The sequence below is a fragment of the Manacus candei genome, unplaced genomic scaffold, assembly GCF_025592945.1.
Source record: "Manacus candei isolate 608988 ecotype Guabito, Panama unplaced genomic scaffold, ASM2559294v1 h1tg000046l, whole genome shotgun sequence".
Taxonomy (NCBI): Eukaryota; Metazoa; Chordata; class Aves; order Passeriformes; family Pipridae; genus Manacus; species Manacus candei.
In genome coordinates this window covers 3237699-3259469 of record NW_026138094.1, presented here as the reverse complement: position 1 = coordinate 3259469, position 21771 = coordinate 3237699, and the positions used below count along the sequence as shown (strand labels likewise).

Here is a 21771-nt window from a genome sequence, read left to right as displayed (position 1 = left end):
TAGAAACAGAACAGTAAAGGGGATTGCCAGAGAGGCTAAAGGAACAATGTGCATCTATCTTTTTGGCTCTGGTGAGATAAAAGTGAGTTTCTGTGGTTCCTTACAATGCTAAAGCAAGGAAGAAGTCAGAGATTCACCACAGTACCACAAAGTGCCTGAGCCCTCTCCTTTTAATCTAATGGCTTGATGTCTACAACATTCCAACACAGGAATTGTTAGATTTCTAACCTCATGTAATTCTGTGCACATCTGCAGTTACCAAGTCTCCCTATACACACCCTCAGCTGTCTTTTTTATAGTTCCTTCTCCTTGAACTAAAAAGAAATTGCTTTGGCTTGCACTGGAAGCTTACACCAAATCAATTCAAGGTAACTCAATAAGAGTTATTACTGGTGCCAAGTAATCAGGTCTCGCTGACCAAGGCCATATATTTGAGTATTGAGAGTTGTCTCTGTAACTTTAATGATGAAATGAAAATACTCTGGATTGATTTTTGCTTTTTACATGTGATATTGGCTGTTTATCACACTCTGAATGCCTCCTTAGTATACTAAATAAGCTATTGCAGAGCATTCCAGCATTGTCAGACTCACAGAACAGTTATGGTGTTCACAAGGAACAGATATAGATATTAAGCAGTTCCTGTTACAGAGAGGGCTGATCCCTCAGTGGGAATCTCCTGTAAGAGATTCCTTAGGCCAACATGCCTTTGCTTGGCTACTTAGGCCAGTGAGGTGATAAGGTTCTAGAGCATTGTCCTTTCCCTGAGCTTCTTGCAGTGCTCTTCCTGGGCTTGGGCTCCACATCTTTATTTCATGATTACAGGTTAGCACAGTGCAGCCATTTTGCTGCCAACACAGTAGCTTACACCTTATTTTTCTCAGGGGCTTACACCTTATTTTTCTCAGGTTATAACTCAACTCTGTGGTAACAAGCAATGACAGAAGCACACAGACATACAGAAGGCTGAAGATGAAGCTCTATTTTTATCTAATATACCCACACACATAGGAACAAAATACCTGAATGTATTGTTGCACTTCATGTTAATCTTCAGATTATCCCAGGAATTCAAAAGGTCCATTCTTTCTTGTAGGGCATCACAGTCTCTCAAACATCCTTTTCTTGTTTTCAAATTCTCCCCTCACTTCCCAAGGCTGTTGGTTACTTTATAACCTAAGACCATCCTATAAAGGGATACTCCTCCCTCTTATCAGCTTCATCAGGTGACTAAAATTGACCAGTTAGGAAGCTAATTGTTTAATTATCTTTACCTCTTCTGAGAATTCAAGCCTATTTGGATCACAGGCATTTCCCAAAACTGATCTGGTTCTAGTTGTGCACTTGAATTTTCACAGGTTTTACTACTAAGTGCTCTTAATGACACACAGCTGACTAAGACAGAAGTTGTCTGTGGACTAATAGCTGAGTAAAAGAGGAAACAAAATGGTAAAAAGCAGCAGTTTTGACAGGTAATGGTATAGCCCTAGAGTGATCTGTCATGGAGCTTACATTGTTCACAACAGCTAAATGACAGCTGGTAAAGAAATTTATGTATGAAACAGTGATTTTAGAATAGTTAAAACTGGTGTTGAAGTATTGCACAATAATCTCATGGTACTGAATGAGGTGACAGAGTGCAAGTTTATATTCTGTACTAAAGAGTGCAAAGGAACACTGTTAGAAAACACAACTCTCCAATTACACCTACTTCACAATAAATACACTTGAGGCATAACTCCAATTACACCTGCTATGGCTAATTATGACATTTCCAAAAGCGTAAACTTACTGCATGTTCACACTGGAAAAGGCAAATTAATTGTTACAAATCCTTCAGAAGATAACAAAACCAAAATACTGTACTGTTACCATGCTGCTGTTATATAATGGATGCTGCCCCATGGTGAGTATGGAACATAGTTCTGCACACCCCATCTCAAATCCTGGATGTAGAACCAGCAAAGATACAGCTAATTGTGTACAGAGGCAATTAGAAGTGTGGAACAGCTTGAACTTGAATCTTCAGTTTGAAAACAAAACAATTAAAGGCACTATGAAAGATCTGTAATGAAAACAGTAATGGTAAAGGGAAAGCTGTCTTTCTGTAATGCAAACACTAGTAAATGCCACATTAAACTGGATTTAAAGCAAGCTATATGAAGTGTTTCTCTTTCCCATAATGCAAAATTAAATTAGCCACAGGATATTGTGAATGCCAAACTACAGTGTGTCTTATGAAGAAAATCAAACAACAATAGTGTAGAAGTACCTGAGAGGGGATTAAATGCAAGGGCTTTGATATGGTCTCCATCTTGATAGCCACCAGTTACCAGAAGCTGGCAAGGATATAACAGGAGGAATAAAAATCAGTCTGTATCTTATTTTTTCATGGAGTTTTCCCTAAATCCTACTTACTATTGGCCTCTGCAGAGTTACAGCTTAAGCTGCATTTGACAGCTCTTAAGGGAAGGTGGGTGAAATTAAAAGAACTCCTGTTGCAGCAAATGAACACATGTACCCATCCACTCTGCTCCAGATACTCCTCCTCCACTTTATTCTTTTCCCCTTATAACCACTGTGAATAATGGTTATTCCTGTGTTACTCAACTTGATCCTCAAACTGTTCCCATACTGCACGCCCGTGGAAGTCCAGGGAGAGTTCCTTGTGCATGATCTGGGGAATTGGAAGTGAAAGAACAAACTGTTCACACACAGCTTGTTTTGTCATAACAGTCCATTTCTAGCTGTCCAAGAGCAAGAAAGTACTTCATTTGGAAAAAACACCTGATTAAATGGATTTAATTTTAAATACTGTGCTTTAAGAAAGCATAGACTACTGTGTGGGAGGGGTATTTACCTATTAGTGGGCTTTGCAGTCGACATTGAATTCTTCTTGTGCTCAGTTTAAAATTACTTTGGCTGTAACTACACAAGTTGCAGCTACAGATGGATTGCAGTGCAAACATGCCCTCCAGTACAGTTTTCTTGACTTCAGACTCAAAAAATGCTGTAATGTACAGCATAGTATGATGCAAGTTTTCAATAAGTTTCAATTTTGAGAATTATGCATCTTTTGCTGTTTAAAGATGTCAAGTTCAGTCATCAAAAGAAAAAAATCTATACAAAGCTTTGCCTGAGAATGAGAAACCTGCAAAATCTTTTTAGAAATCTGAGTTTTCATTTGCCTATTTCTCTTTAATAATTGTAAACAATGTCGAGTGTTTCTAAAAATAAGAACATGAAAGTGAGTTCTAACATCAGTCTTGCTTCTTTTCTGCATTGAATAATGAGTACTTGTGGATATTAAATGTAACTTTTTATGTACACAGAAGCTCAAATCAGATTTCTGAAGGCAAAGTTACGTGTTACACAGGAAGACCTGGCAAGTGTAGTGTTTGAATGCAAGAAAAAGGTAAGAGCTGAATTTTCTTATCTATAAAAATGGAGTAGGTTCCCCTTCAACAAATAATCACAGAATCAGAAATAATCACAAAAACAGAATTCTCTCAACCTTTCCTTTTTAAGTATTAAGAGCTGAGGTTTTATTTTTTTAAAATATACTAAGAACTTAGTATCAAGGGTAGTAATTTCTGTATAAATGTGATCTTGGGCTAAAAGCTTGTGAAATACACTTAATGAAAAAGAATTTGAGGTAGGAAAGAACCACTGGGAATGAAGACATGCCCCAGCTGCAGGAACACTGGTGCTGCAGAGTGCCCAAACCACCACTGCTGGAAGGGCAGTGTTACCAGAGCCTGAGAAAAAGGAGGAGGAAACAGTAGCAGTGAAATACAGATTTTGGTGTACAGACAAGAGAAGCGGTGCCCAGAGGCAGGTGATGGGATGAGAGGGATGTTTAGGGCAGAGTGAGAAACAAAAAGCTTGAGGAATATAGTTGGGTGCTTTTGGTGTTATCAGTGGATAGAAGTGTGGAAACAGCTGATCTGTGGATCCACTTTAAGTGGAATGTTGTAATCAAAACAGCAGTTAGGCTTTCTTGGTTCTCAAGAGTACAGTTGATGCAGAGAACAATATTTGGAATTATGCATTTGGGCAGATCAGGCTGAACTTAATGCATAGTGACGCTACACTGGTATTTCACTGTTAAGAGTTTTATGATCTGCACTGTCTGGCAATCTATTTTCAAGTGATGCTCAAACATCTCTTGAACTGTAAAACCTTAAATAGCTTGTATTTGTCTGCCAGAGGGATCCCCTCTGATTCATGCACTTGTAATCAAGCAAGGGTTTTGAACTAACTTTCAATTTTCCATAACTGGATTATTTAGTTGTGGGCTCTTGACTTCAGAATGCTTTTTTCCACCTATTCCTCAGGCCCAGATGTGATGATGACATTCAGAACATATGGCAAAACACCTATATGTTTTCTCTCAAGCTTTTAATTTAGAGTTAAGGAGCAGGATAATACTAAATGAGTCTTTTGAGATAAGATGAAGAAAATCTTTAGAAGTAATTATATTTTGATATTTTAAATCTGTACTTTATTTCATTTTTACCAACACAGGTGCTTCTGCATTTCAATACTTTTCTGCTGTGAGCAGAAGGAAGTTGTTACATTTGATTTTAAAGACATTTTCATTTTCAAATCAAATACAATTCTGTCAGTAGCTATTGAACTTCATCATTCCATGCCAAAACCACTACAAACTTCAGTTACTGTAGCAGATGACAGAAGACGACCTTGTACTTGTTCTTGTGCTGCTCCCATAGCACTCTGTGTGTATCATTCTGGGCATTAGTTTCTCTGGTGTGAAAATAACTTTATTACGTTCATAAGGGCACAAAAATTTCATTTAGGCAAAGCCTTGAGGTAGATTCTGGGTTTGGTTCCAATTCACAGTCCAGTTGTTAAAAGGAAAGAGTAAACCTGTTTTAAATGTAAAGAAGTGGGAGTTTCTGAGGTGCAAGTGGTCCCAGGAAGCTTAGATAAAGCACATGGATTTCCCAGGTGAGAAGCTGGTATTCCAAGGGGCTGAGGGAACAACAGGGAGAGACTTGTTTTCACAGACTCCATTTCTGTGTGTGTGCCCTGATTTCTTTTTTGTAAAGAAATGAAGGGCATAATGTGTCTCTGAAATAAACTGCATTAGTATTCACTTATAAAGTTTCAAAGGTTATAAAAGAAAAATGCCTTGAATTATAATGTTTAATGTGGGATGTAATTGCCAGTAGGTCATGAATCGAATACGGGATTCACTGGATGTTAAGAGAATCTTAAATTTGAATACTTGATGTATCCTGGATCATTAGCTTGCTTTTAAGTCAAAACCAGATAATCTCCTAAAACATAATGGACTGGTTTATCAGTAATTATATTCTCTTCTTTTTCCCATAATTTTTCCTAATGTGTGCATTTAACTATTCTCACAAAAATGTCACAAAATATCTATGTCCCACTGTTGTTCATATTATTCCATAACACCTTGATATTTCTCAAAACCTTTGAGCTATGAGAAATTAAATGTTTTACATACTGTTACAAGACAGTTTCAAGTAAAAGACTGTAGAAAATTAAATGAAAGAAGTGTTACTGTTTTTTGAAGTATTATGCTGGTAAAATAGTGTTTTGTTTTCTTAGCTGTTGCCATGTAATTTTTAAAAACTTATCTCTATATCTATAGTGTGTATATTTTTACTGCCTTTTATTTACAAGACATTATTACTGCATTATCCTCCTGCTTCCTTGCAATGATTTAGTTGTGGGGGTTTTTTTGCTGTTGACTGCCAAACAGGATGATCAAAATCAGAATTTAGAAACTCGGCTTAAAGACACTGAAGAGGAAAACACGAGACTGCAGCGAACGATCAGTGTGCAGCAGAGTCAGACTGAGAAGTACAAAATGTTGTCACAGGAAGCAAACAAAAAAAGTGAAGGGTTACAACAAGAAGTCATTGCACTAGAAAAGGTATTGCAGATGTTACTCTCATTTATCTCACAAAAGGGAACAAACCCCACATCAAATCACCCCTTGCACCCTAGTTTGGTATGAATGATCCCAGTAGTGTTTGAATCTCTGTTAGTAGTTTTAGAAATGGTATTTTTAAATGGTCTAATCAATTTTTTTAAAGGAAGAAATAATATATTTTGCTAACTGCTTTTCTTCTGCTTCTACAATCACATATTCCTGTATTTTAAAATTAAATTCCTGTATAAAAAACCCACAAGAGACAAAACAACCTTTTTCAGAAACTGCTGTCAAAGTCACAAAGGAATCCTAAAAAATACAAGAAAGTTTTATTTTTCTGGTTTTAATTATGACTGTTAAAAAATTACTTCTGTAATAGGAGTTCTACTGTAAACTGTAGAACCTAGTGAACATTTTTTTTAGAAAGCACCTGCAGCTTATATTAGCATGTCCTGCAGGTAGAGGAAGGGACGTGTCTTTGTTCTTGAAAATGGACTGTTGGAAAAGCAGGCACTGCAGTGTGGCTGAGTCCCAGTTACCCTGGCTGCTGCTGCACCCACACTGGCACAGTGGTGTCGGTGCCTGGGGCAGCAGATGGCTGCACACACAGCTTTGTTTGTTTGGAACTTAATCTTAAGGGCAGCATGTGTTTTTCCTTAATTACTCAGAGCTACAGAGGTTGACTTCAAAATCATGCAATACACAGAGTATTGTGTAGCACACGCAATGAGAATGTTTCACTTAAGAATTTGGGCAAAATGGAGCACAACTTAGCCTAACAAAGTCTCATTATACCTCTGTTAGGCTTGCTTGTGTCTTAATGCTTTGTAGTTCTGGCATTTTACAACTCAAATGGTCTTCGTGGGCTTTTTGTGCAGATACCTGGAAGTTTTAAGTTTCCTTAAATAAGTACCCTGATGGTGATTCTGTCAGGGAAAATATTCAGTAGCAGTACTCACACTACTCATCAGCTCACAGTAAATAGGACCAAGAGATTTACAAAGTCATTTAGTCCCTTCTCTTAAAGCATGACAGGACAGGTTATATCCACACCATCCTGGAGTTGGTTTGACCTGCACTTACAGCCTTCTTAAAACAAAAGTTTTAAATTGGTGGCAATTTCCAGCATTTCCTTAGACAGTCAATGCTGGTTCTTGCACACAGTCACAGTTAGAAAGTATTTAGGAAATGTCTGTTGGGATGAAAAGTTTATTCACTTCTGCTGTATCCAGAATGTGGTCACTTCCCTCACTTGTCTTTATTCTGGATTTACCATTCTCAGTTGCTCCAATTATTCCTCATAGGTTGTTTTCTAGAATTCATCAAGGTTCCCAACCAGATCATGAAAAATAGTGGTAGTCCTTTAAAATACTAAAGCAGCAAAAAAAGGCAAGTATATGTAATGAATGGTTCCCTGCTAACTCAGAAGTTACTTTACATATTTTTTCTGCTATAAGAAATTATTTAACTGCAAAAGCCATGCATGTAAAAATAATTTTGCAGTAACTGCTTAATTCTCCTGTGGACTTGGGAGTCTGAAAACTGTTCTAATTTTTAGGTATGAAGTATTACTCAACACTATATAATTAATGTAGTGTAGATTAATTCTAGACACGTTTAAAAGCAATTTCCTGTGAACACAGGCCTGAACTGGTGCTACTGTGCTGCTAAACTCTCAAGACTCATACTTTCAGTCCAGAGAAAGTTTTCTGTGTAGTTGAGATAGCACAAATGTAACTTCTGATTAGGGGGCTTTGATTGCTTTTGTTGTGATTTCTGTTCCAACACAGATGATAGGAGACTTTGGCTGTGACACAAGTTTCCCCAAACTTCCTTATCAACCATTTGTGCAATTTCCTTAATCCCTCAGGTCCTTTTTTTGTATGTGCCTAGGCAAAGAGTCTCACCTGCTTTTCACAATTCACCTGAAACATGGTAACTACTTTGTTATTTTTACATTTAATTCTTTTGGTCTTTGGTCTCTGAACATTCTGCTGCAACACTCACCTCAGGCAGCAGCTGAATTCTGATGCTCCCAGAAACTTCCATCCTTTTCTTTCCAGGATTCCTCTCTTTTTATCTATCTAATTGATCTAATAAATGTTATCACCTTTCCTGTCTTTTTTTCACCACCAGGCTACAGGAACATTCCTTCCTCTGTGTTCTCTCACTCATGAATTCAGTCTAAGCTATAATGTTAGATAATGGTCAGGGAGACACCAAAGCTGTACTCTTACTCCTTTTAAGGCTTTGTGCAGGGAGTTTATAATTTGCTTTAAGAAGGGCTTGATGTTAAGTAAAAGTTCCCTCTCCAATGTCTTTTGGGGAGGACAGGTGCTGCAGAGCCTTCCTAAAGGTAGAGGTGCTGTGGATGCTGCTACTGGGAGGGCAGAAGGCCACTGGGAGGGTTCCTCCTGGGTGAGCTCTGTGCCATCACAGCCCCTGCTGGCACTCAAGTGCCTCAGCCATGGCAGAGCAGTGGAGAAAATCCAGAAATTGAAATGGGATGCATTTTTCAAACATAGTAGTTTAACCCCAGCTCTTAGAGAAACAGTATATGAGAAAATTAATCCTGCTTTTACTTTAAGTATTGAAGAATTGGCAGAAACCTTGCTTAGTTACAAAATAAAACACTTATTTCAGGTATTTTTAGGATTAATACATTTAACAATATACCCTCACTGGATGACTTGCAAAAAAATCCTTGATAAGGTATTATGTGTGACAGTAAATGTCAAAAAGCCCTAAGAGAATTCTTAGAATTCTTTCATTAAATGATATGATTAGCTGATAAGTAATTTGCATTGCATGCAGACTATTTTTTTGGTCATTAAATGCTTGAAAGACTGTATTTCAAAGCTTTTCATATTAATGCAGAATGAAATACATAGCATGAAAGATTTAGTTGACTTTATTCACAGCTCCATCATCTTGATACAAGACAAAGAGGTCAATTAGTATGTATTTCTTGGATAAATGATGTGGAAGTCTTAAATAACCACCATAGAGCAGGTGTGGAATTGAGAAAATAGAACAATTACTGAGGCAGTCTGAGGTTAAAAGGTTAACAACAAGGCCCCTCTCTCCCTTGATTTGGTTAAAAAAAGTCCTTCTGTGCCCATTACTAAATATTTGATACTTTAAAAAAAAAAAGTCTATTTCTTTTTCTGCCAGAATTGCTCATTTCTCTTACCTTGGCTGTTCTCTGTATTCCCTGATCTTTAATCTGACTATTCTGTTCCTCAACCTGGTCTCTTTTTCTCGTTTCCCCACTTACAGCCCTATGAAACAGTCAGCAGAGTCAAGAGGGAACTGTTTTGCTTGGTGCCATAAACACTCGATGAACTCTTTTCTGCCAGGTGACAAAGTTACTGCCCTCAGCCATCTTCAGTGGGCTGCTTTAACTTCTTGGTGGTAACTGTATGTAGGAATCTCTGGGGGAAAAGAGGTAAAAGGAACAGGTGGGAAGAAGCATCTGGGAACATGGACCACCATTCCAAAATCTGCCCCAGAGTGGACATGGCAACATTTTTTTCCTCTTTCTGAGCATACAAGGTTTTTCAGTCAGTCCTGTGGTCTTACCTGCTCAGCTCCATGATCAATCCAAGATCAGAAAGATCCTTTTTCAAGATTTCAAAGGAGAAGGGGATGTTTTAACAGTAGAATTGTCTTTGAGACAGATTCTCTCTGCAGGCCAAAGAACTCCACAGACACTTCAGCTTTCAAGGGTGAGCCTTGTTGTACATGTGCTGTTGGTAGGAGATTCATTAAAACCCCCTTTATTCACCATGTTTGGTTTTATCTTTGCTTCTTAATTAGGAGCTGGAGAACCTAAAGCGGGTACAAAAGCAGGCCACAGCCAGTCAGAGTGCCACAGAGGTTCGACTGAACAGGGCCCTGGAGGAAGTGGAAAGGTATAAAGTGGAGCTGAACAAACTGAAGCAAAGCAACAAGGTACAGTGGCTTAGGAAAACAATCTGTGATCACTCAGTAAAGGTAGAGTGAGACTAAAAGCTTGATCAGCTTTGGAAGCATCATATCTCTTCCAGGCAGTCCCAAATTAACTTGGAGCAAGTCACCAAAGGCCTGGATAAGTTATCTTGGATGATGCTACTGCAAGAAACATACAGAATAAAGTTAAAGCCTTTCTGATTTTCCTCATTTGTGTGAAAATAAGATGTGTTTAGAAAGAGGGGGAAGTACACATACACACTAATACATACACAAGCAAACCAGGGCTGTTATCTTTGAGATTTTTTTTTTCAAGTTTTAATGTGGGAATATTTTGATTAATCCCATTTCTTTTCAGAAATGTCATGGGTGGCTACTGTTCCTCACTTTCTTATGTAATGCCAGGTTTCACTGGCAAAAGCACCACTTTCATAAATAATACATTTTTCCTTTTCTTCCCTTGGCAGGATGTAGCTAACCAAGAACTCAAAACAATTGAAGAATTAAAAACAGAAAACAAGAAACTGCAGAAACAAAAAGGAGAGCTAATTACAGGTTTTAAAAAGCAGTTAAAGCTAATTGATATTTTGAAGAGACAAAAGGTAAGGACCAGAGTACAGGTGTATTTCAGTAAACAACCTCTAGCTAAATGTGTCTGTTGTCAAGTCAGGTAATCCTGGAACTGGAGCCCCAGGACTGAGAAGTTTCAATGCAAGAGAGCAGCAGCCTCACTTTTCCCAGAGCCTATTGGTAACATTTTGCATTCTAGCAAAGGCTGGTCTGCTTTTGAACTGACCCCATTCCTAACTAGGAATGCATCCTGTCATGGTTAAAGGTTATTACTGACTGAGGATATCTGTTTGTTCAAGAACAAACACTGTGCAGGTAGTAACAGCAACTCCCTTTGTGCTGTGTCAGTAGGACCCATTTGAGCAGGTGAGATTTTTTTAGTTTTTCCCCACACATACATTATTTGTTGGATCAGCAGCTCTAACAGTGCCACCCCTCAGGAGTGAGCACTGCATTTTAGACCTGCATTCTTCCAGGGTTCTCAAAGTGTGTCCCTCTCTATGAACATTTGTTTCTTCTTATTTAAATTCTGAGATGTTCTGGCCATGTACAGTTGTGTCCAGGTGCAGATGTCCTTGTGTGTCAGACAAAAAAAAAAAAAGAAGAAGAAAAGAAAAAATTAAAAGACAGAGCACTTAACCTAGGTGTGTATTTACTCAACTGAAAGAGGGGAGTTGAGCTCCATCCTTTGGTAATACCTGGAATATCCTGCATACTTTGAATCACACACAATGCAGTAACATTGGCTGCAAGGGTGTACCCATCCACACTGCACTTGCAGCCTTACTCTGAAAGTCATTTGATTCTACATCCATTTCACATCTCCCTCAGGGCATGGAAGGGGGGGCAGAGTCTTTAGCAGCTGAAGCTGAGACTGAAGAGAGGAGAGGTGGTAGAATAAGTGCTGCCAGTTCATGCTGAATGACTGGTGATCCAGCTTCCATAGAAAGCTGCTATAGTGAGAAGGAGATTAATACTGCAGATGGAATACAGCTCAAAGTGTTATTTAACTATCATATCCAATAAAGCTGTATTGAATGTTCCCAAAAGGAGGGGTGTTTTACTTGAAAAGAAAAACCTCTGACATTGCAGAGTGGGTAAATATATTTCTCAAAATATATTTTCAATATATTTCTCAAAATATATTTTCAGCATAGACCAGTCAAATGAGCTTTGATGGTGCAAACTGAAAGAAATTGTGAGTTTACATGAAAGGAAATTAAAGTGAGAGGACTGTATACTAGGAGATGTTACCCAAATCAAACAATTTTCCACTTACTAGCTCCATCAAACCTTTCACTTACAAATACTTGGGATGTGTGCAATCATTTGTATCAGTTTCCCTTCCAAGGTTGCATGAGACATGTAGAGCTGTGGGCTGCAGAGCTGTCTGGACAGGATCTAAACACCACAGAGTGGGTCACCTCCAAACCCTACTCTGCTGAAACTCATGTCATTAATTTTGCCATAAAGTCAGTGCAGTTTTTGTGCTCTCAAACCAAAGCTGTAAGAGAGCTAAAGCAAGCACTGTGTGGTGGATTTTTGAGCAGAATCCCCTTTAAGAAGGGCCAGCCTTAGAGATAAGAAAATAGAACATTTTATTTACCCTTTGAGCACTGTAGTGATCACCAGACAATTTGTAAACACTTTCGAAGCTGTTGAGCCCCTAGAGGAAGAATAGTTCAGTATGAAATGGCAGCTTGAGAGAACAAAATACACACACTTATCCCAAGAACTGGGAATTGCAATATGGAAATACACCCTTGAATCTGGAATACCTGCCCAACATAGGGCAAAGGAGGACAGGTAACTGGATTAAGAGGAAGTGAGGCTGCTCATGCATTTCCAGTGCAAGAGAATTTTCCTGGCAGTAACAGGATGCTGAGGAGATACCAGGATTCACCCTTCTAGCTCTACAAGTTTATTTTGAGAAGAAAAACAATACAGCATTCACTCAACATATGTTCTATATGTGAGGCAGCTCACTGTCCCCTGGAATGTGAATTCACTGAAATGGTGTCACAGAGCAGCATTTGTTTGACTGGGAACCAAACCCAGAGTCTCAGACAAACATCACAAAACTGCACCAAATATATTTTTAAACAACTGCAAATGCTGTGCCAGAGCTGCAGACAGGTGAGGAAGCCACTTACCTTGTCTTCCAAACAAATGTCATTTACTCAGAGCAGAGGGATCCTGTTTGTTGTCCTTTCCAAACAGACTGGGACTGGAAGAACCTGAAGGAGATGGGGGCAGCCCCTGCCCCGGCAGCTTCTGGCAGGAGGCACCAGGGCAGGGCAGCTCAAGGTCCTGTGTGCTCAATATTCACAGTCAGTGGAAGGGCTTCGAGTTTGCTTCACACAGGCCTTTTGTTGAATGAATGAGGAAAACCTGATCTGGGCTATTTGTGTCATATTTGTGTGGCAGGTTCAGATGCACAAAGCAGAGAGAGCCTGAAGAATGACAGAGGGGGAGAAATTCCTCAAAGATATTAAGTATCAGGAGGAGGAGGATTTGGTTTGGAATAACTTTAATGTTAAGCTGTGATCAATACACATATTGATCAGCTTGAGAGAACGTGGACCAGTTTCCTTATGTGTTCTTCAGAGGTCACAAGTTGTTAGATTTTCAGGCATTTCCATGCCTCAGTAAACCTGAGATATTTTTAAAGCAATATAAGGAACTAGGAAAAGCTATTAGTCCTATTTTACTAGGGCTGAACTTAGTGTTTAGCATAAAATTTATCACATCTCTACACAACAAATTTTTGCAGAAAAATATGAGTAGCAGCTTCAGCTGGAACAAGTGAACATCCATCAGACCACAGTACCAAAAAAAAAAAAATCAAATTATAGATCTGAAGCCCCTTTGAGCTATCCCAGGTATCCAAGATTTTGTATTGGTCACTCACACTCTTTTACCTCTGCTCCTAATTGGTTTTTGTTTTTTCTTAAGATGCACATTGAAGCTGCCAAGATGCTTTCTTTTACTGAAGAGGAATTCATGAAAGCTCTTCAGTGGGGAAATTATTGATTCCATTAAAAAACAGCTTCTGTTTGAAAGACAACTCAGATGGTACATTATTTTGGGACTGTATATGAATCCTTGTTAATAGTCAATAACTGTATATCCCAGCGAATTGATTTTGTTGATTTTGCTTATGTTTAAATTGTTTAACTTTTGTAAGCCTGACAGCTTGGGTTGTAATGTTGTATGAAATACAAATTTCTACTGCAGTGTCAGGCTAAACTGTCCATTCTGTAACTAGCAGAGACGCACAGACCGTGCAAGGAATAGTCCAACAAGTGAACTTTGTTAATCAGTTTGCTCTGGTTTAGCATTTAAAACAATACCTTATCTATGGTAATATTCAGTCCAAAGAAGGCAGGATTTAGTCTCAGAAAATTTCTCATTGCAACAGAAATAAATTAACCAGTGATCCAGTTGAGAAGAAAATGTCACGTCCTTTTTAAAACACGTGGTTGGAAAATTGGCCTTGTCTGTTCTCTGTAACAGATCTCCCCTCAAAGCTGGTTGGTCTGGCATCTAATTTAAGCACCAACAGCTCTTTTATAGAAATGATCATAACTTGTTTTAGTCATTACATCTTCCCCCCTGGCTGGCACAACCACACATGAGACTTGCCCCTCACTGCCCAGACAGACTCCTTTAGTCAAGGTGAAAATATTAAACCTTTCCCTGGCCATCAGCTGCTGCCTGGGGATAAGTCAGGAGCTGTGACTATTCACAGGTGCTCTACAAGCACTAGTCATCATTGTCATCAAGAACTAGGTAAAAGATTAAGGGTAGATGAGCTGAGCATACCATGTGTACAGTAATGAACACGAGCAACACAGGCCTGTGCTGCTTCCATGAACCTCTGTGATTCCAATGGATTCCTCCCTTAGAGGAAGTGAATAGGAACATGGCACAGAAAGTCAGTTTATCTACTGAAAGGTACAAACAGTGGTTCTGACCTCAGAATGGAACAATGTCTCTGCCTTAGATCTACCAGCAAAGTACCTCACATCTACCACTTTGAGGAGGATTAGGATCATAGTAGTGTAGTGCCAGTACAGCCAAATCTTCCCATTCCCCCCACAACTAGTGCATGAAGAGAATCCTGTAGTCCATATTGGAATACATGTGTGCATTTACACCAGCTTGGTTTCTGCTGTGCTGCTGGAGAAGACATTTCTAACATTGCTACACCACTGAGAAGAACTGAGAACTCAGGACAGTTTATTGATGAAAAATGTGCAGCACACATCTATATAAAACTAACTGCTCATCAGCTGAGAACTTTGGTCTTAAAATGGAGACTTTTAATGGTGTTAAAAAGGAGTTCCTCACTGTTAACAGCAAATGGAAGTTTTCATTGGGAATCAGCTGACACCTAGTGGCAAAGCAGGAGCTGAGCTGGGGAAAGGTTCAGCTTTCTTCTGATAATTCATTACCTCTTCTCTGCTGGTAAGCCAACCTAAAATCTTCTCCAAGCATGTTAATGTCATTTTCATCTTTGAGTATCCCCTGCAGTAATGGGAAAGAAACACACATTAGAAGGGAAAACAAAGTAGAGAGATTTCTGTGGATCTCTGCAATTTTCCATCAAGAGAATGGATAGTTTGTATCCATAATACCATTGTTACCTTTAAAACAAACCTGAAACTCAAGCCTGAAAGCCATCACAAAACTTGAACAGATGACTTACAAAGTGGTGTAGCTGGTGCCAACCTAAAGCCACTCTTTTTGTTCTGCATGCACAAGCACTACCAGAAGACAACACTGAGCTGCATTCTCTTTCTCACAGAAGTGGTAACACCCAGCACAGCAGGTGCAGCTTTAGTAAAAATCAAGAAACTGCAGTGAAAAGAGGCCCTGGCTGGGCTGGGGCTCTGTCTTCCCCTTTAGCTGTGTTGAATTAGCTCCTACAAAGGAATAACTTGGGAAATAAACTGATACTGGACAACTTAATCAAAAACTATTTTTTTGGGAAGGGAAGCAGGGGAACACAGAAATCTAAATTTATAATTAATTCTAAATTAATTTTACAGCTAAAAATATGCATGTTAATTCTAAATTAGTTTTACAGCTAAAAATATGCATGACCCACAGAGCATACCTTGCAGCATTTAGAAAAGAAAAAAAATACAAACTACATTTATATTGGAAAGTTGTAAATTTGGTAGCACTTTGCTGTTGAACCATTTTGAGTGAAGTAACGTGATGTAGGAGCACCCAAGTCAGACACAGTGAACAAAGCAGGACATCATTTGTGGCACACGGGTGAGCCTTGGACACTGACACTGCCAAGGCTTCCTACAACAGCAAATCCAAACCAGAAAAGTATATTCAAAATGTTTCCAATATGAGTTATCCTTTAATCTACATTAAAGTACAACTCACTCCAGATGTTACAAATTCCTGCACCAATTATCATATTAATGTTTGAATAAAAATTATACTCTGTTCTATTTACATTTTCCAGAATTGCAAAATTTCTTTAACTAGTGGGATAATTCCCTCCCTACTCTAAATGTAGTTTTACATCCCTATGGCAGCTCTGTTCATTTGTTTACTGTCAGGAGATCTTTCCAATTATGAAGCATAATACAAAATAAATGGTAGTTTATTCCTATTGCAATAACTGCTTCCATCCTTTTAACTTTTAAAAACACAGGGATGAACAGAGTGAGCTCTGAAATGTTTCTGTAAGCACTGCAGTTCCTTGCACTGCTGCAGAGGGGAGGCCTTGCCTCCATGCTAACTTGGAATACTTGGCAGACGAGCCAGAATTGCTCCCAAAACCCCAGCTGAGAAATGTGGTGGTAACAGGGTGTAAGATGTGGTGGACCCCTTTCTAGCTAGAAAAGCCCTGCTGTAGAGCTTAGGTTTCACATTCCAAGCACTGGATGTGCTTTCAGCAAGTCCTGCACAAGGCATCAATGCTGCCAGGGAGCCCAAAGAGCATTTCTGTACAGAGCTTCCCACTCAAAAAGCAAGAGGTGAGTGCAGGTGAGCTGACACAATAAGGACACCCACTGACTCCAGGAATTCACACAGTTCTGCAACTTCACCTTGAGCTGTCCAAGAGAAAAGTGATTTCCAGGACAGACACAAAGCATTTACAAGACACTTGACTTACTCGAGGCAGATAACCCAGCAGTTTCCAGGCGTGCTCTTTCAGGAGTTTCTGCCTCTCCTCTTCAACAATTGCACGGATGCTTTCCTGTCTTCTCTTCTCTAACTCTCTCTCTTCAACTTCACGCTCCTACAGTAAACAAGTTTTCCTAAGTTCAGTTTGTGAACATTTGTTTAAACAATGTGTGTTTGGCAACTGGAAAACAATCTCAGACAAAAGAGAGGACTGAATGGCAGGACCTGGGGTGAGTCTGCTATCCAAGTGTTTGCCCTTTTGAAAGCAGATTAAGTCTCTAGTTCTGCCTTTTTGGCTCTCAGACAAGTTAGTCTGTTCCTGTCCTACTGCTCTAATCCCAGAAAAAGAGCAATAGGCATGAATTCTCATGCTGATGACTAGAAGTCACAATTCACATTACATGTGTGATTTATACCCCATAAACAAGGTCTGAAAACTGCAGTATAGGATTCCATGTTTTCAGCTTACACCTTTTCTTCCTCAGATCAGAATTCAAGAGACTTAATCTAAAAGCAAGGCTGGGACTTCCCCTCCTCACACAGTGCAGCTGACCAGGGACAGGGAACTGGCCAGCAGTTGTTCCACTGCTCCCATGGCTCCTGAGGAGGTATTTGCAGAGCATGTCAGGTACACAGGGGTCCAGGCATGTTGTTGACCCCAACCTCTCAAGCTACAGAAACAGTTGGCTCTAAAAACTTTTCCTTGTCATCAAACCAAAGCAAAGGCCTGCTTCCCCCCACATTTGTCTACAATTCCCCTGTCACCTCTCCCTAATGACAGCAGCCACGTCCCTCAGGACAGCACAAGTGTTCCCACACCGAAACACTGTGGCTCAAACCAAAGGCATGTGTGAAACTCTTACTTTGTCTGCAATGAACTGTCTGCGACGCTCCTCCAGGATTTCTTCCACAGCCTTTTTGTGCTCCAGCTGCCTCATCCTGCGTTTCTGAGCGTTCAGCTCCTCGATCCGATCCTCCTCTGCCAGCCTGGCCAACATCTGCTGCCGGAAGGCTTCCTCCTCCTCCCGCAGAGCCCGCTGTGCTGCTGCCTTCAGAGCAAACTGCTCTTCGTAGGTTTGCCTTAACTCCAGGCGCTGCCTTATTCTCTTCTCAATTTCTGCCTGTAAAGGGAATTTAGTAAAATGCTGTGTTACTGAACAGACTTGGAAAAAATTACCATCATCAGCCAATCTACTGGATTTTTCTTGGAATGAATTTACTGTAGCTGTTAACTTCTAGCATAACTAACTGGAGCAAACATTCCATATCTGACAGGGTTCTCCAGTATTAATCAGTTTGGCAAATGTCACAAGATTCTCAAAATTCAGTCCAAAACAAAAGGAGATATTTTTTTCCCCCCTACTAGCACGAAGTGACTCAACAACCACTTTGGTATCTCAACCTGTGCTACATTTTGTCACCCACAGCAAGGTAAGACAAGAGTGTGGGCAGGCCCACAGGAAAAGCAAATAGACATGCAGAAAAAAAGCAGTTAATTAACCTCCTTAGCTTAAACCTGAACTTGAAAGCTACTCCTTCACAAGATAAACAAATGTATAAAGGGGTATAAGGGTATTCAAAACCTTCACTTGTCTTCCTGCTTGAAAATAAAACATAAATACATTAGGAATGGAAAAGGAAACTCAAAACCTAAACTAATGTACAAACTGCTTGTTTGATTAAGAACATTTAGGAAATAGTGCTGGAAATTAATACTTTGTGCCAAAACAGAATTGAAAACAATTCAAATTCATCTAATACTCCTAAAACCATGTCAGAATTAAGCCTTTTGCTTTGAGACAGCTAATAGTTGAAAATGGGCTCAAGGAGTCCCTCAAAACCATCCCAAAGCCACAAATAACACTGCAGACTTAGCAAATCCAAAGTGTGAGATAAAGCCCTTCATCTACCTGCCAGCACTTACCATCTCCTTCTTCCTTTCCATCTCCTCTTGTTCTTCCAGATACAGCTCTTGGCGGATTTGTTCCTGTTCTTGACGCTTCTGTTGTTCTCTTTCCATAGTCTCAGCAACCTGTTACAGGAAGGAAAGGTTTCTAAATGAAAGACAAAAACATACAACACTTTTTTTCTACAATTTCAATTTTTAATACCATGTTTTGAACTTTCTGTTTTTTCTCCTCAGTGTCTCGAACTTTAGCCATCCAATCATCTTCTCTTTGTCGCTGCATGTTGGCAAACTCCATAATTTTCCTATTTTCTTCTTCCATCTCTTCCTTTTTCTTTCTCCTCCACATAGCTTGTTCTTTTATATATTCTTCAATATATGTCTGAGTTTCTCTCACTTTATCTAACTTTCGTTGTTTTTCCCTGTAGAAGATGGAAAAAAAAATGTTCAAATAGTTTATTGTTACTGTAGAGTAACATTAAACTGACCTCACTGTTAATATATCCCAGAGACTAAGATTTAAATGACTCTCCTTAAACATTAAGCTAGAAACTAGACACCTAAATTTAAAATACCTATTACTGAGCTGCTGCTCAGGGAATCTCATGTCTAACATCTTTCAGGAGTGCAGACTGTTCACACAGGTCCTCACTACTACTGCATTTTACACACACTCCACCAAAGAAGAGAAGAAAGTCCACACAACCCCCAAACTTTTTATTTACACTAAACTCTCTCTCACACACCCCCACACACCCCCCTGCCCTCAGAAACCTCGTTCCCTGTCCCAGTCCATAGGGCAGGAAAACAGAGAGGTGGCAAAAGGTGGCAGGGTAGGGACACGAGACTGACTGGAGCATTCTGATGTTTCAACAGGAAAATTCACACAAGTCAGTCTCTTGTTAGCAAAATGTTGCCAAGGAAAACTAAAACGGGCCTTAGTCTCTATGGAATAGATGCATACAAATCAGCTTCCTATACAGAATGATAGAAGTTGTTTTGTTTTAAATTAACAAATAATAAAAATTCATAGTAACTAACATTTGGTCTTCTTCATAGATCTTTCTTACAATCTCATCAATCATGAGCTTCTCTCTCAGAAACTCTTCATAGGCCTTCTGCTTCTTCCTCTCCTGTTCCTCAAGCTGTTTGTCCAGTTCCTGGTGGTACATTATCTTCTCCTGGTTGCGCCTCATTTCTGCAGCAAGTTCTTCTTGCATTAACCTGTCGTGCTCTTCCTTCATCTCTTGGGCTATTTCATCCTCCCATTTCTGTGAGCGGAAACCAAAGCAAGATTCCTTTTTACTCCCACTTCTACAACAGGTAGTGAAGAAGCACACAGTATGGAAAGGAATTGTGCTGCATTACAAAAGGAAGGTTTTCCACCGCAATCTATAAATACAGAGCCTTAACATGCTGAACAGCTTAATGCAGTCAGTGGTACCCTTGAAGGGAAGCCTCAGGATCTAACTTGAGGAGCAGTAAAAGTGCAGCCTTGAGCACCAGTGGGACTTGCTCACATCAGAAAAATGAGCAGAATGAGGTTGGACTGCAGAGAATATCCTCCCTACAGCATGTTCTTTACCTGCCTACACTAAACTCTGCATAAGACATTAACATAACCAGAATCACCTGCCTGATCACCCATATTATTCTGTACATCAATAAAAATTCACAATTCTTTCTGAAGTTATCCAGATACCTGTTTAACAATAGTAAATGTTTTCAACAGCTGGACTCTGAGGTAAGGATTCACCACAGTAAGCATTAAGCACTTACTGTACAAAGGGTACCTAGTTTTAACTTGAACAAATACTACAAATCTAGCAAAATAACAACTACAACCAGTCATACAGCTTAATTCATTACTCCTTTCACTGAAATGGCAAAGCAAACCTTTTTCTTGTAGTTAGTTATTACTGGTTAATTAATCCTCCATAGCACAAAATGTATTTTCAATAAAACTGAATGCCTAACCATTATTTTAGCTAAAAAGGTCAGCTTTGAAGGAAAAGTTTTCAGCACAATTCATACAAGGAGTTGCAGGAGTTGGGTGCTGGGATTCACTATGGAGCTAATTACCAGTTTCTCATCGTAAAAAGCTTTTTTTTCAGCCATCTGTGCATCTCGTTCTTTATTCATATAGGCATATTTTAGCTTTCTTTCTAACTCTCGAAGTTCAAGACTGGAAAGGGAAAAAAAAAAAAATTGATCCTATCACAAGGAGGTAAGTACCTAGGGGGACAAAATTAAATTTCCATCATTATTAAACACAATTTAAAAAAACCCAACCATTGCTCTAGTTAAAGAATAGAAAAAGAAAAAAAATTAATTTTAAAACAAAAGTTACCTATACTTCTATACATCTATCAGCAGTTCTGCACACTTCTCATCTAACTATATAAGCACAGGTATACAGACATACACGTGTGCTCACAGATATGCCTAAGAGCATGTAACATATATGACATATATATACATATAGACATAGACATGTATGCAAAACGAACACTTTGTGGATCAGAGTTTTTTCTCGTGTTGAGAAAAAATTTGCTTAACATTAACTTTTATCATACCTTGACCTCAAAATAACTTTCCCTTCCAGGTCCTACTCATTTCCGATTCTGCTACAACTTCCCCAAACCACGGTACCAGTTCGATACAGTCGGGAGGTTTCCGAAGCGATACCTGTTGGCTCTGACTTGCTGCCTGAGCTTCTCGTCCTTCATCTTCTCGAGGTCCCTCCTGGCCATCTCCGCCGCCAGCTTCTGCTCTCGCTCCAGCTGCAGCGCCCTCTGCTTTCTGTTCTCCTCTGCCTAATCAGAACAAACCACCCCGTAACAAATCTCAGCACAGACATTCGGGAGGCAGGGACTGTGCACTTAAAGGCTACACCAGTCAGCAAACGCCTGCTGAAGGAGAAGGCCTTTGGCGGGTGAAGGTAAAGCCAGATGAACGCCCGTCCTCGGCCTCCCCGAGCGCCGCCCCCGCTGCTCTTACCGCCCGCAGCGCCTCATCCAGCCGCCGCTCCCGCTCCAGCTCGGCCCGCAGCCGGGCGGCCCGTTTGTTCCACTCCCGCTCCTCGGACGCCTGCGGGCGACAAGGGAAAGGCTCGCCATCCCGCTCGCTCCCTGTCCCGGTCCCGCTCCCGCTCCCCTCCCGCTCTCACCATCCCGCCGCCGTTGCCGTGGTAACGCGCGGCGCTGCCGGGGAACGGGTTCAACTTCCGGGGTGAATCGCCCCCGCTGATTGGCCCAGA

The 21771-nt window shown here is 39.9% G+C and overlaps 2 protein-coding genes across 2 annotated transcripts in view; one reads left to right on the top strand and one right to left on the bottom strand.

Moving 5' to 3' along the window:
- Positions 1 to 15928, top strand: part of TEX9 (testis expressed 9) — a 25391-nt gene extending 9463 nt beyond the window's left edge. The window contains 5 exon segments of the mRNA XM_051797056.1: positions 3333 to 3415; positions 5756 to 5929; positions 9749 to 9883; positions 10348 to 10482; positions 13406 to 15928. Of these exon segments, the coding sequence (XP_051653016.1) occupies positions 3333 to 3415; positions 5756 to 5929; positions 9749 to 9883; positions 10348 to 10482; positions 13406 to 13483 (605 nt within the window). The 3' untranslated portion in view covers positions 13484 to 15928.
- MNS1 (meiosis specific nuclear structural 1) lies at positions 14844 to 21771 on the bottom strand. The gene is made up of 10 exons (XM_051797055.1): positions 21682 to 21771; positions 21513 to 21602; positions 21201 to 21328; positions 20595 to 20697; positions 19554 to 19783; positions 18718 to 18934; positions 18531 to 18638; positions 17470 to 17727; positions 16596 to 16721; positions 14844 to 14980 (listed from the first exon to the last, which is right to left on the bottom strand). Exons 1-10 carry the CDS (start codon positions 21682 to 21684, stop codon positions 14882 to 14884), a joined length of 1362 nt encoding a protein of 453 aa, XP_051653015.1. The 5' UTR covers positions 21685 to 21771; the 3' UTR covers positions 14844 to 14881.

Bases quoted from the DNA above. Each gene is read 5' to 3' on its own strand.
- MNS1 (XM_051797055.1), bottom strand. The intron at 19,784-20,594 runs GTAATTAGCTCC...TTCCGCTCACAG, and splicing joins CTTTTTACGATGAGAAACTG to AAATGGGAGGATGAAATAGC. The intron at 17,728-18,530 runs GTAAGTGCTGGC...TTCCCTTTACAG, and splicing joins TGGAAAGGAAGAAGGAGATG to GCAGAAATTGAGAAGAGAAT.